This window comes from Triticum dicoccoides, chromosome 6B (assembly GCF_002162155.2).
Source record: "Triticum dicoccoides isolate Atlit2015 ecotype Zavitan chromosome 6B, WEW_v2.0, whole genome shotgun sequence".
NCBI lineage: Eukaryota > Viridiplantae > Streptophyta > Magnoliopsida > Poales > Poaceae > Triticum > Triticum dicoccoides.
In genome coordinates this window covers 696257144-696270995 of record NC_041391.1, presented here as the reverse complement: position 1 = coordinate 696270995, position 13852 = coordinate 696257144, and the positions used below count along the sequence as shown (strand labels likewise).

Below are 13852 nucleotides of genomic sequence, written 5' to 3'. Positions count from 1 at the left end.
GGATTCTGATCCCCTTATCGGCGTGTGACGGTGCTTGCGATTTGCAGGGGCCTCGGAGCTCTGCGGGTTCCTCGACGCGAGGCAGATCAGGTGGGATAAGTTTGCCCCAAAATGTAGCTCAGTTTGCATGCGTGGGGTGCTCTGTTCAGTTCAGTTAGTTGTATAGTTCACTGTGTGCTCAATTGCACTTTGTTTTCAGAATTGATTTGGTGCAGGTGTAATACCATGCAGTTGCTTAAACGCTGATTCATGCCATGATTTGAGGCTTTTCTGTATGAATAGTGAAATGTCTGTTGATTGATGTACGGACTAACATTTCAGGAAGTTAGAGAGGTTGTTTTTTGGATGATAGGAAGAGTGCGTTGTAGGCTATATAGATTGGATGGCTCGAAATTTGATACGCAAACTCATGCTGTTGCAAATCCGCGATTACAATATGCAGTTATCTGTTCGCACAACACTATACCTCACTTAGAAACCTCACTTCCTAATGATCAGTACGCCTTGCTCTGTCAACTTTTTGATGACATCGTGTTATTCCAAGGAATTCCCATACATCTTGGAGTGGGAACTTCCACTCTCTGGAGCCATAAATATCGTGTCACAAACTCATACATTTTTATTCTTAATTGGGTTGTGAATTACTAGATCACTAATTATGAATCTTCAACTGACTTCTTAATACCATCAGTCCTCGTGATCAGGAAGAAGCATTCTAGCAGCAGGTGCCTTACTAGTTTATTGTTTAATTGTATATAACAGACACGGTTGCTTTCGTTCATATATTTTTTTGAGCTACGCATCAGATTTGGATGTTGCTTACTAGTTTGTTGTTTACTTGTATAGAAGTATATAACAGGCACTGTTACTTTTTTTGACATGTGCCATTGAGTTCATGTGTAGCATCTGTTTTGTTATTGTAAAAATCTGCCAGACTAATGGTACCGAAATAACTGCAATTATTAGTGGCATCTGTATGTAGTTAATTTATTAGATTAGAGATATTTATGTTTTTTGTTACTGATTCCTACCATTGCTATTACACAGGAGGGGTCTAATCACCCGCAATGTGAAGGACGCAGTTGATTTGTTTCACCAAAGGTTTGGTGTAAGTTGTTGCACTAAACTCATTCTGTTCATCTCGTGGTTATACTTTTAGGATGATATCCATTTTTCTTGCCCATGTATATTACTGTGATATACGCACATTCAACCCAATCTGTGTTTATTTTGGTAATGTTCTGCAACTAGTTTCTTCTTTCTTGCGCCTTTCTGAACATACCTTCATGTTGATCTCCCCAATCCTTATGTCATGTGGAAAGGCTGAATGTTGATATTTAGCCAAATTATAAGGTTATGTTGTAACTCTGCATAATATATGTCTTTTAATATTCATGTGTTACTTTATGCTCAACCAACTTGATTTTTTGCTAGTCATATATTGGTATGGTGAAGTGAAATAACTTTCCAGGATCTGTGATATTGCAATCATCTTCAATATGCTAATCACGCACATCTGAAACTTATGCAGATGACATTTGTGCCTGCATTAAGCAGAGAATTCCGCCCCTATAAGCCAGATCCAGCTCCATTGCTTCATATTTGCTCCACTTGGGACATTCCACCAACCGAGGTGATCATGGTTGGTGACAGCCTCAAGGATGACGTGAGCATTTTTCATCCCATTATGTAGCTTAGCACATGAAGGATTCCTTTACAGTTCACTTTGTGCCATGGTTTGAGTTATCAAGGCATACTATCAGGATTCCTAAATTAGTGTAGATATTACGAGTTCAAAATTTGAAAGCTCCACAGTAAGTTATAGTTTCATACTTCCATCATACCCATGAATCAAAAGGAATTGTGCTTGTGCTGCTTTCGCTAAATGCTCCTTGATTCTACTACTTACATAAGCCGGAGTTCAGGACAGTTTTTGTGAATCTTGAACTTTTCCGATAACTTGTGCGTGTGTACTGATTCATCTGCCTTGCCTTTGAAAACCTTGCGCAGATCGTTTGTGGAAAGAGAGCAGGAGCATTCACTTGCCTACTTGACGAAACAGGGCGATACGGCCCCCACGATTCTTTGGCTGAAGATGTTAAGCCTGACTTCATGGTGTCTTCACTCACCGAAGTACTGTCGGTGCTGGAGGAGCATTTCGATGTGGCTCCAGTGTCTGTCGCCGAGAGTAGAATATGACAGGAAACGTCGTACACCTTGAATGTAATTTTTTGGTATATGTCGAGCTGTATCGATCAGTTTATCCATACCCTCCAAAAATATGACTGCTACTAGAAAGGAATTTGTTTGCAGTTCTGACCGTGATGCAGCTTCAAGCAATGTGTTGATTACGGATGCATCAGGCACCAAGGAATTATGACCGTGAAATTTGCCTGTCATGAATACCTAATGACCATATATAGGTGGTGACTGGAATTTAGTAGTAGAGTATAGTTTCTGTCGAAAGAAAACCATAGATGATTGTGATTGTGTAGATTTCCAAGGCATCGCAGGTACGCCTTTAAACCTTGCCGCCAGCTGATAAGCATTTTTGCATCCACCCTTGCACATGTTTTCAGATTCTTTTAAGTATCTATAAAACATCCCCCCTTCGATTTCCCCACACCCGTTGGAAGGCCCACTCTCTGAAAGTGACTCATTCTGGGCTTCAAGAATATTTTTTACACTGGCTCGCAGCCCTTGCTAAAATAAATAGAAGACTTATCAACATTGATTCTTTGTCTAGTCGCATCACAATACCTTCTCAATAGATCCTTGATCTGTACATCATTGACACTGGTTGCTTCAAAAAACAAGAGACTGTCATTGGCAAACACGAGGTGATTTACTTCTGGTGCAGTTGGTGCCACTGTTATACCCCGGACTCCATCAACATGAGTTTTTGAGCAAGCATGAAAGCCCTTCTACTGCTAGAAAGAAAAAGGTATGGAGAAATAGAGTCCCCTTGTCGCACTCCCTTAGATGCCTGAAAGCATCCAAACCACCACCATGAAAAGCACCGAGAAAGAAACTAAAGACACACACCTCATAAAAGTTTCGATGAAACATGGGCTAGTGGCTTAGTTTAAAGACACACACCTCCCTTAGATGTTACAGACTATTCGCTAGGATCTTTGAAGCAATTTTGTAAATTACATTGCATACGCTGGTAGGCTGGTAGGCCGAAACTGTCCCAAAAAATTTGGACTTGTAATTTTGGGAATCAAAACCAATGAACGTGCAATTAATCTCCTCTGGTGAGTCATCTCCATTGAGCCTTCTGAAGTGTACAAGTTTGAATAAAACTCATTAGTCATCTGCACCATCTCTGCTTTGATCAGTAACAGAAGTACCATCAGTTTTCTCTAGCTGCTTGATCTTGTTCTTTGCACGCCAAGCACTTGTTGTTTTCTTTTTCTGAAAAAAAAAGTAGTGTTACCAGCCCCCTCGGTCAGCCATTGGATGCAGGACCTCCACCATCATGATCTCCTCTGTGTACAGCAGCTCTGTCATGTGACGTAGGGTCCTTAGCTCCTGCCGTGTAGAACCAAACGTGACCTGACCCCAGCGGGATAAGGACCTTGCCACGACTTCCAGCTCCCTTGCTAAGCCGCCCACCGACGCCGCAGGTGCATCGGCTTGCCATGGCTCCTCCACGACACCGGCCGAAATTTCTGTTGGTCTCCCGCATGCATTCATACCTAAAAGGTTTCTTTAGTCGGTGCCGAGCACTGTTTTAACTCCAACTCATCTGATTTTGCGGCCATCAGCTCTATGGAGCATTGTTTCTTTAGTTCACTGATTTTTCAAAAAGTTCATAACATTTTAAAAAATCATCGATTTTGAAAAAAGTTCATTGAATTTTAAAAAAAGTTTATTGATTTTGAAAAAAACTTCATCGCGTTTGAATAAAGTTCATGAATTTTTTAAAAGTGCAAAATTTGAAAAAAAAAATTCATCAATTTTAAAAAGTTCACCGCTACACTGACCTTTTTAGTGGACACATCAATTATCTCTCTTGTTGCTTCTCGCAAAACAAATTCTTTCGCGTTGCAACACACGAGTATATGTGCTAGTGAAAAGAAAAATGGAGAGCAAATGGCACAAGAAGGGTTCGTCTCTCCACATAAAGTACTCTGTACGCCTAAGAACCCGAGAGATTAACACGAGGGACGTGCTCCGCTCTTGTAAGGCGCGGCGCATACCCTGCCCGCGTTGAGTAATGACCCAGCCGGCGCCGGCGAGCACCACCAGGATGTGTTCTTCGTGTGTGCGTATGTACACGACGCACGCATACATGTGTCCCGGGCGTGCGAGCTACCTCCTCTCCGTCCTGGCCGGGTGCCCCTTCCCTTCCTTCCTTCCTTCCTTCCTTCTGCTGCATGTGTTGTGTTGCTGGCCCCCACTTTGAGCAGGCGGGACTCTGTACCTCCCTTCCCTTGCTTTTCACAGGCCAGCGCCATCCCGCCGTTGTGAAAAACAAGGGAGGAGGAAACCTAGGTCCGCACGGCGACACCCGAGTGCACAACATGACCCACCCTCTACCCCCGTACGTCGCCGACGCGGCATTGGTTCTTGCTGCCGTCATGGGTGAGGCCGATGCGGGTCGCGCGCTCTGAGGAGGCCAACGCGTGCTTGTCTATGAGGTCGCGTGCCTTACCTCACGCCTTTTCGAACTCCGTCGCAAGGTGGCAGCACGGAACTGGACGCTGCAGACCAGATTTCCGACTGCACGGCGCGCGCGGAAGAGGCTGGCCACCAGGCCGCCGCGGTCCGACTAGACGCTGGACAACGGCCCTGTTTGGATACTCTAACTTAGTTAGAGGTTAGAGTTAGTTTCTAACTTGTGTCTAACCCTGAACTAACTCTAACTTTGGTGGTGTTTGGATGAGAGGGTTAGATTGACAATAAATGCACTTTCTCAATCATTTGGCCCTCTTTTTAGCCGGATTTGTTGTGGTCGGCTCTTGTGTGGCCTCCTTCCGCTCAGAAATGACATAAACAAATTATCTACCGTCACGGTGCGGTCGTTTGACCAGCGAGCTCGATCTCGACACTTTCTACCGCTGCACACTAGCTAACTAACCAGTAGCTCCACCAATAAATCTAGCTATGGAATACTCTTGCTGACTTGCTGCACAGACGGACGCGTACGAGGAGGGAGAACACAAATACAGAAGGAACGGACGGACTCACCTCTCGCTGGATCCCTGACAGATGCGTCGCCTCCGCGCACGAGAGAGAGAGAGAAACGACCGGGAGCGGGGCGAGCTTCGGACGGGGGAGGACGAGCGGCGGCCGGAGGAGGTCGAGCGGCGGCCGGAGGAGGTCACGGCTTGGGCCGGCGGCGCGATGGGGAACGAGAGGAAAGTTGCGCGAGGGGGTGTTGGAGTGAGGGTGGGATCTGGTGCGGGAGGGAGGGATGGGAGGGCGATTTTTTTAGTTATTTTTTTGTGGGCCCTGTGGAAACTAGCTCAACTAGCAACCTCTCCACCGGGATACTTTTTTTACATGGGTTAGAAGCAACTAACCGAAACTAACCCACCGTTTTGGATCCTTTTGAGCTATTTGAGCCCAAAATAACTCAAACTAACACTAACTCTAGGATCCAAACAGGGCCAACGGATGTCCGTGTGCATGGCGCAAGTCCAAGAGTCTGGCCGCCTGACGGACGATGCCGATGTCACGACTGGCATAAGGATGTCCATCGCCACGTGGTACGGGGAAGACATCATGAGCCAGGCATACCAAGCCGTTGACGCGGCGCAGAACGCGCATTGCCTCATCGATGAGTACGACGTCGCGTCCAACAACGGCGAGGACTCGGTCGAGGACAAGTAACATCGCACCATCCACGGTCAACGGCGTCTCGTGCAGCATTACAGAGAGCTTTTGATCAGTGCTTCCTCTACAGAGAGCAATTTTTGCGCTCTCTGACTACTATGTCCGGACTACTTGCATTGCCTAGTTGTCGTCATCCTTGTGCCCATCATCTTGGTTGCAACCCGGCTTTTCGTCATGGGCCGGTACCTTGGCCGCCGCCTTTGCCCTCCCCGCAATCGCCTGGAGCTCTGCAACTATGCGCCGTTCTTTAGCAAACGCATGGATTAATCCGGCCCGTTGAAGTCTTCGACCTAGATTTCCAACCTACGGCGAAGGACGAACTGTCTTGCTTCACGATGGTGAACGAGTTATCTACAGCGGCGGCTCACATGCAACGCCTCCTCGTCCATCGGAGGCAGATTCGTAGCGGTGGCGATGGCCAGCAGCACATCTTCCAATGGCGGCACCTCCATCGGCTCTTGTTCTTCCTCATCTGTGGCATCGTCGAACGGTGCCACATCTTCCTGCATCGCGGCTTTATCTTCCATGATATCGTCGAACGGTGCCCCCTTTTTTTTGAAGGGTAACTACATGTTCATATAAAAATATGGTTGCAACCCCACACGTATACCTGAACAAGACAAAGTAAGGAAGACATTTGTCCCGGTACAACTACAGAAAAGATCCCCACAAATGAAAATACAATCAAATCATTGAAGATGAGAGCAATTCTCCATCGCCGACACCCAGCACCGACGAAAAAACGCCGGAGGGGAAGGTGATGAAGGTCCATCACACCCAAATCCAAAGAAGCACCATCGCGACAACAACCGCTTTGTGAGCCGAAGAACACTTTCGCCGCGAACGACAAAACTATTTCCAGTGTGGCACGTCGGCCGGGGGCCCAACGGCGGAGCTACGTGAACGGCTGGGGTGGCTGCGGCTCCCCCAGCCCAAACGAAAATTTCTTTTCATCACGTACAACTGGCCCCTGCTGCCATGCATGCATCTCGCGTTAGGAGTTTTTTTTCGCGGGGGAGTTAGGAGTCGCGTTAGGAGTTCGGCCCATCTTCACCCACGTGGGGGAGTTACAAGTCTACGAGGACTCATCAATACATGAGGAGTCAGGATAGGAAACGGAGAAGAAGAGATAGAGGGAAGTTTAGATTACAGAAGGTTTAAACGAAATTCTAACAGCCTCCCTTAATCTAAACTACCCTATATTTAAATTTTTCTTGAACTCTTCAAATGGCTTTGCCGGAAGAGCTTTAGTAAACCCATCTGCCACTTGATCCTTGGATGGAATAAAACGTATCTCCAACTTCTTCTCAGCAACCTTTTCTCGTACAAAGTGAAAGTCTATCTCAATATGCTTAGTTCTGGCATGAAAAACTGAATTAGCACTCAAATAAGTAGCACCCAAATTATCACACCATAGACATGAGATACGGCGTTGCTTCACTCCCAATTCCTCAAGCAAAGATTCAAGCCAAATAATTTCAGCAGTAGCATTTGCCAATGACTTGTATTCAGCTTCAGTACTTGACCTTGACACAGTTGCTTGTTTTCTGGCACTCAATGAAATAAGATTAGAACCAAAGAAAACAACAAAATCTCCTGTTGATTTTCTATCATCACTGCAGCCTGCCCAATCTGCATCAGGGAAAGCACTAACAAGTGTAGAATTTGAATGTCTGACTTGTAGTCCCAATCCTATAGTGTGCTTGGGGAACATGAAGAACATTATTTAGATGTAGATCTTTTACGGGAGTTTTAACAATTGAGTTACCAACATGAGTAATATCCATACCTGTTCCACTTGCCATGTGTATTTGATCACCACCATGGTACCTTTCTCGCATGGTTAACTTGTCGAGCTCCCCTGTGATGTGTTCGGTGGCTCCTGAATCTGCATACCAATTTGTGTCTATCCCATAGGAGTTGGTGATGAGATTTGCCGCCTTATTCTTCTCTTCTTGATCTTCCTCATAGCGCCACCAGCAGGCTCTTGCCCCGCCGGGATGAAACTTGTAACAGATCTGGCATTCTGGGTAGTCTCCTTGCTGCTAATGTTGTTGTGGTTGCGGCCGAGGATGCTGCTGTTGGCCACCGCCACGAGTAGGCGAGGGAGAAGGGCGGTTCCCACGACCACGTCCCCCTTTGTTACTTCGCCCACGGCCTCCTCTGCCGCGAGACAATCATATGGCCGTCTTGAAGCATGCAAATTATATGACATGTTGGATACTCAATTGTTAGGCCGTAGCAACACCGGTATTTAGCTGGTCCAAGTAAACATGAGAGCTAAACTAAATAATTCCAGATCGATGAAGCCAAAAGCAGACAAATAAATATAAAGATGGCGAGGAATCACGCATGTTCTCATTGCATTAGCATGTTACCCTCCGTGCTTGCATCTTGCGGACCAGCTCATCAATTGGTAGTTCGTTTGTTTTAATTGGTAGTTCGTTTACTCTATTAATCACTATGCATACCTACACTGATACATATAGTATATACAACATTGTTTAATTATGTATGCAAAAATTCATTTTTTTAGAAAAGGAGGATGACCCCGGCCTCTGCATCTGGAAGATGCATGCAACCACTTTATTGATTATTCTCGAGAACCTTACAAAGTATTACAACAATATGCCTGAATCCGCCATCCTGGCAACAAATGCCACTACTCCTATCCATATGATGAAGGGGTGCTAGCTGGGCCAAATACCCAAACCACTCACCTAAGCCTATCAAAAGCCGGAAGCCCCAGCCGAGCCACATACCGGGTCTGGGGCACTAACCGGTCTGGCGCACTCACATGTGTCGTCACCGCCATTTTCACAGGTCCTTCTTCAGAACAGATATTGAGGCTTCTACCTTGTCAGGCCACTCTGTCATCGACGCCACCATGACGCCAGATAGCTACCTCCTCCTACGCGAGTCCATCACCGCATCGGCCGCCGAGTCTCCACTGTGCCACGCCGTCGAGATCCGTCGCCTTCAATGGGTAGGATGAAACACCGCTCCCCCAAAGAAACCGCCCACTGGTCCCTCGATCCCGTGTACGCCTCCAAGAATGACGGCCCCCAATGAGGAAACGACACCAACGCGCCGCCGTCATCCGATCTACTGATGTAGGGTTTTCCCGGGAGGTAGCAGATAGGGGTTTGGAGCTTCTCCACGGCGATGCCTTCAGGAAGGTAACGGCATAAAAGTGTGCCACCATCGCCAGTCTTGGCATCAAGCATCGTGTGCACGGGTAGGCGCCGATCTGAGCCGCTGCGCATCGAGCAGTCCGCACCGGCCAGATCAGATCTGTCCGGAGGGCAAACCACGCATGGCGCCGACCCAACCACCAGGCCCTCCATGCCGCCATCGCTGATCTGAGATCCGATGGTCCGCCGCCGCAGACCCGACCGCCGCCGCCGAACGCAGCCAAGGCCACTGCCCGAAGCAGGGCCGGCCGCTGCACCCGCCACCATCGCCACCCTAGGCTAAGGCAGCCGCCGCGCCGCCACCGGTCAAGGCATGCCCGCCACGCCGCCAAGGTCAGATCGGCTGTGCCACCACATGCCGCGGGGTTTCGCACCGCCCCCATGGCGCAGGAGAGAGGGAAGGCCCCCGCCACCGCCGTCAACCCCCGGGCTAGGCCGGCAGCATCCTTTGGCGGCGGCGGAGGGAGGGATTGAAGGACGGGGAGCCCCCGACGGCTAGGGTTGCGACCCCGCCCGAGTCGCCCGAGCGGGGGCGACGCGGGGGGAGGGGGGGGCTACGAGATAGAGACCCTGCCACCTTGAATTTGGATTGTAGTTGTTTGCCCTAACCGGCTTGCCGAGCGGCGGCAATCGGCAGATGGGTGAAGGGAGCGGCGGAACGGAAGATTTGCAAGATTTCCTACGCATCCCATGTTTGTAATACACGACACGAGGCTGCTCGTATGCTCCGTGACTGATTTGTTTCATGAATCTTCTGCCCCATACACATTCGCTCAGTGTAATTCTAGGTTGCTGAGACAAAACGAAGGTGTCAACTGGTACACAACAGAACTTCGGCAGGTAGGATGCGCGGAAAACAAGGAGATGAGTTGTATTAGTCCTAAAAGAGAGCGGATTTGCTAAACGTCAGGTGTCTGATGAAGACGATCATCCGGCCGTCCATTCGACATCCAACGGTTCTGATTTTTGACTGGCGCCAATTTTATTTTTCAGATACCTAACATATAGGCGGCCCCAAAAGAGACTTGGTAGTCGATGAAATGCAACGGGATCTTTATTGAAGAAGAAGATGGTACAGTTTACATGGCTTCAAGTCAAGAATATAAAGAAATGTGGTACACTTCATCATGTCCCTGCCTGATTGGTGCCTTCTACAGGTAAGTTATTTTTCCCTTTCTGGATAAGGCCCTCCAAATAAAGTTGGTAGAAGTGTTCGGCCATAAGCCAGATGATGGTTGTCAACTCGCCGCCACTGTTGAGCTTCTCAGCATGAGCCTTCCTGCTGCGTTTGTTGCTTGCATACACAAGAATGTCCGTCCACACATCAAGGACAAGTTTCACCGAATCGACCGTGCCATCTTCCTCCATCGTTAGCAGGTGCTTGGCAAGTTTAGCTACATAGGGGAGTCGAGGAGCATCATGGCTGAAGCCTTTGGTCGCATACTCATCGCATAGGATTTTCGCAAGCTCCTCTCTGTCGGCGACCCTGGAACTAGAACTGGGGTCATCGTGCAGGCCGAATAGATTCTTGAGCTTAGCACAGAGGTTCATGCGTTGGCGCCTAGAAGTCGTCGACCGTCTAGTTTTGACTAGATTTTCACAGGTTCGTTGATACAACCTGTTCTGGGAGAGGCCTGGCAGCATGTCGGGTTGTTCCACAAGGAGGAACATCATGTAGTTGGATATCACCTTGATCGCCTCGACGTCGAGCGATGCATCTTCGTCCTTAGCCCGCTGGCTCTTGGCGAGGAAAACATCTCTGCCGATGTGCCAGATGATGATGCACTCCTGGAACTCCACACCGAGCGAGTCTTTGAGTATGCCATGGAATAGCTCCTCACGAACCAATGGCTCCTCGCCCCACCTGTTCCTGAGCATGCCTAGTGAGTTCACACCCCCTTCCATGTACATTTTTGTCATGTGCCTAGAGATACAATCCTTGACATGGTTGGGCATCTCAATGGTCCATGAGTAGTGCTCCCTGTTCCACCACTCGTCGAGTCCCAGTCCCACTATCTTGGCGAACCTGCCGAGCAGAGGCCTTGTGGATAATCCATTGTCGGTGTCGGAGCGAGTGCAAAAGTGCAGCATGTTGTACTGGCCCATGGTACATGACCACCTTCATTGTCGGTGTCGGAGCGAGTGCAAAAGTGCAGCATGTTGTACTGGCCCATGGTACATGACCACCTTCTTGATCTGTACCGGCTTCCTCCTCCTACCCTCACAAGATGGTGAAGATATGCAACCAAACGTCTAAGTCTGTCCCACCTTTCATTGCACAGAGCTGCGTATCGAAGCCAGCGACATCTCGTGGTACTCAGAAAGGCGAATGTCCAGGAGGAGCCTAGCGCGTTCAGCAGCGATGTCGTCTCCATGAACAAGGCGCCACCATACAAAATGTAAGTGATGACGACGTCAACTCCGCGGTGGGCGTCCTTGCCAATGAGCTTAAACAGCAGCAGCGAGCCGGCAATGGCGAACGGTGAGATGAGACGTACCGTGTAGCCGAACCAGGTGTGGATGACTGGCGCCTTGGTGTACAGCATGTCGTACATGAGGGAGAGCTCGGTCTCCATCAATCGACAAAACTTGACCCGGGCCACCATTCTGGTCGTGTCGTGGCCGTGTGAATCATCTTCGATGACCAGACAATCAACTATGGCACGCTTGCAGATGTGGAAGAGCGAGTGTGCTCGTCGCACAAGGGATTCCTCGTCCAACACTCCATCCTTGAACACTTCATCATGGGGGTGGAAATGTCTATGCATGGCAGGTGGTTGCTTCTTGACGGATCCCCGGATGCTGTCCAGGTTGCCCCACATGAGCGCCCACGTCTTCTCGCCGTACTTGACGGCACCGACGGCGAACATCAAAATGAAGGCAAGCCGGAGCAACGCGCCCCTTGCCGAAATATGCTCATAGAGGACATACACCGCTGCCAACACCTGAAGTACGGCGTGTAGCAGGTGGCGCTTCCAGAGCTTGTTGTCCTCCAGGGAGTAGGCGGTGATGTTGTCCGGGCCTCCGAGGTGAAGCAGGAGGAATGGCGCCCAGAACGCGACGATCGGGTGCTCACGTGGCGCGCCCTTGAGGGAAAGGTGGCCAAGGGCGTACGTCGCAGTGTAGTCGGCCAGCCGATACGCCAGCCAGAGCAGGAACCGCAGCACACGATGGGCTCCACGCCTACGGATCCCGGCGAAGAGGAAGAGGGCGAGCTGGAGGCCGAGGCTGAGGAGCACCAGGACGAGCTGGATGGACCAATTGTTCCAGAGGTTCCGCGGCCAAGCTGCCATTTCTCCTGTTCCAGCGAGGAACTGTGCTACATGCCTGCCTACAAACCGGTGCCTACAAATGTCGTGCGATTCACAAAATATACTACTGATTAGCTAGGTAATACTAGGATGCGACTAAGCTAGGCCCGCTGCATAACAATTGACGTATGATGGAGTATCATAACAATTGGTATGATGAAGAGGCCTGAATCGAGACGATCTCGTTACTTGAGTCTTGACTCACAACTAAAAAGTCGCGAGATTGGGGTAGAAAACTGATTACTCCATGTGCATGCATATGAGTATGATTCCATGCTTGATGCATGGTTCAAATAAATAATCGACCATGTTCCACCCATGTGAGGACGGACGGGTGGATATGTGCATCACACCACAAACCAGCAGACATGACAAAATCCAAAAATCGGAAGCTTTTCTTATAGGGACAAAATAAAAAGGTTTTGGGGCTAATTTGTAGTAGTTGTACCTTCTTCTTTTCGTTTCTTTTTTTCTTCCAAAAAGTAGTTGTACCTTCTAGTTGGATAAATGGAAAAAATTGCCAATGCCAAGTTGGCATACCCCAATATATTAGAAGACACTTGTAGATTGGATCACCGTTGCCTTTGCATCAATCGATGCACCCAACCTTACATTATTGCCAAGTTTTAAGGTCCAAAATTTCACAAATGTGTACAAAAGGCCACAAGGTTAAAAGAACCAAAAGATAACATGTTGCACCATGCTACAACGATCTTACTAGTGGATCACCATCCAAACCAGTTCAATATAGTCGTGCTGCCGTTTCCCATCGGTTGCAGGCAAAGTTCATGGACGCTCACGCATTGCATGTAGTGTAGGACAACATATGGATCTAGGTAACCTTGAGACCTTCAGATGGTAGGTACGTATGAGTGCGGTGGGATCCCGAGCTAGGGTCCTCCCCAAGTTCAATATGAAATTTCAAAATTTTGGAATGAGCTTATATTCAAATACCAAAAGTTTCTAATCTCATCACTAGGGTTGTGATGGCATGGTCGGCCAGGGCCTTCGAAACTGCCTCAATCCAGTGGAGTCAGCCTGTGCATTTGGTATAAATCGAAACTCCGGTTAGTCAATTTCGTTATTATTATTTTTCAAATTTGGTTAGCGCCAATGATGACCGAAAATGTCATAAAAAATAAGAAAACCAAAAGTTTGGTTAACTTTCGGTTTGGTATTATTCAGTTGATACTTAAATGACCATTCAGTTGCGCGCATTTAACCACTTGCATCCCACACTATTATATAGCCCAACTCTCCTCCTGTTCTACGTAACTAGCCGAGGTTGAGTGCAAACTTATGGTGCTCGAGTCACCATGGAGGCCGTTTTTTCCAAAAAAAGCAAAGACTATATTTAAAAGTTAAAAAGAGTAAAACAAATCAAAACGTGTACATGTTTACTATGGATCCATGAAATATTGTTTGAAAAAATTGCAGTTTGCAAGCTGTATGGAAATACATAATTCCGTCCCATCAACAACAAAAATCGACACATTTGAAAAT

At 48.1% G+C, this 13852-nt stretch overlaps 1 protein-coding gene and 1 pseudogene across 1 annotated transcript; one reads left to right on the top strand and one right to left on the bottom strand.

Moving 5' to 3' along the window:
• LOC119324574 overlaps positions 1-2383 on the top strand; it is a 3098-nt pseudogene extending 715 nt beyond the window's left edge.
• A 7780-nt stretch (positions 2384-10163) lies between these two features.
• LOC119321530 lies at positions 10164-12331 on the bottom strand. Its single transcript, XM_037595174.1, has 2 exons — positions 11226-12331; positions 10164-11157 (listed from the first exon to the last, which is right to left on the bottom strand). The coding sequence occupies exons 1-2, from the start codon at positions 12329-12331 to the stop codon at positions 10164-10166; spliced, it is 2100 nt and encodes a 699-aa protein (XP_037451071.1).
• Between the last annotated feature and the right edge of the window lie 1521 nt (positions 12332-13852).

Coding starts and splice junctions, on each gene's coding strand:
- LOC119321530 (XM_037595174.1), bottom strand. CDS start 12,331: ATGGCAGCTTGGCCGCGGAACCTCTGGAACAATTGGTCCATCCAGCTC. Junction 11,158..11,225: donor AGCCGGTACAGATCAAGAAG/GTGGTCATGTAC, acceptor CCGACAATGAAG/GTGGTCATGTACCATGGGCC.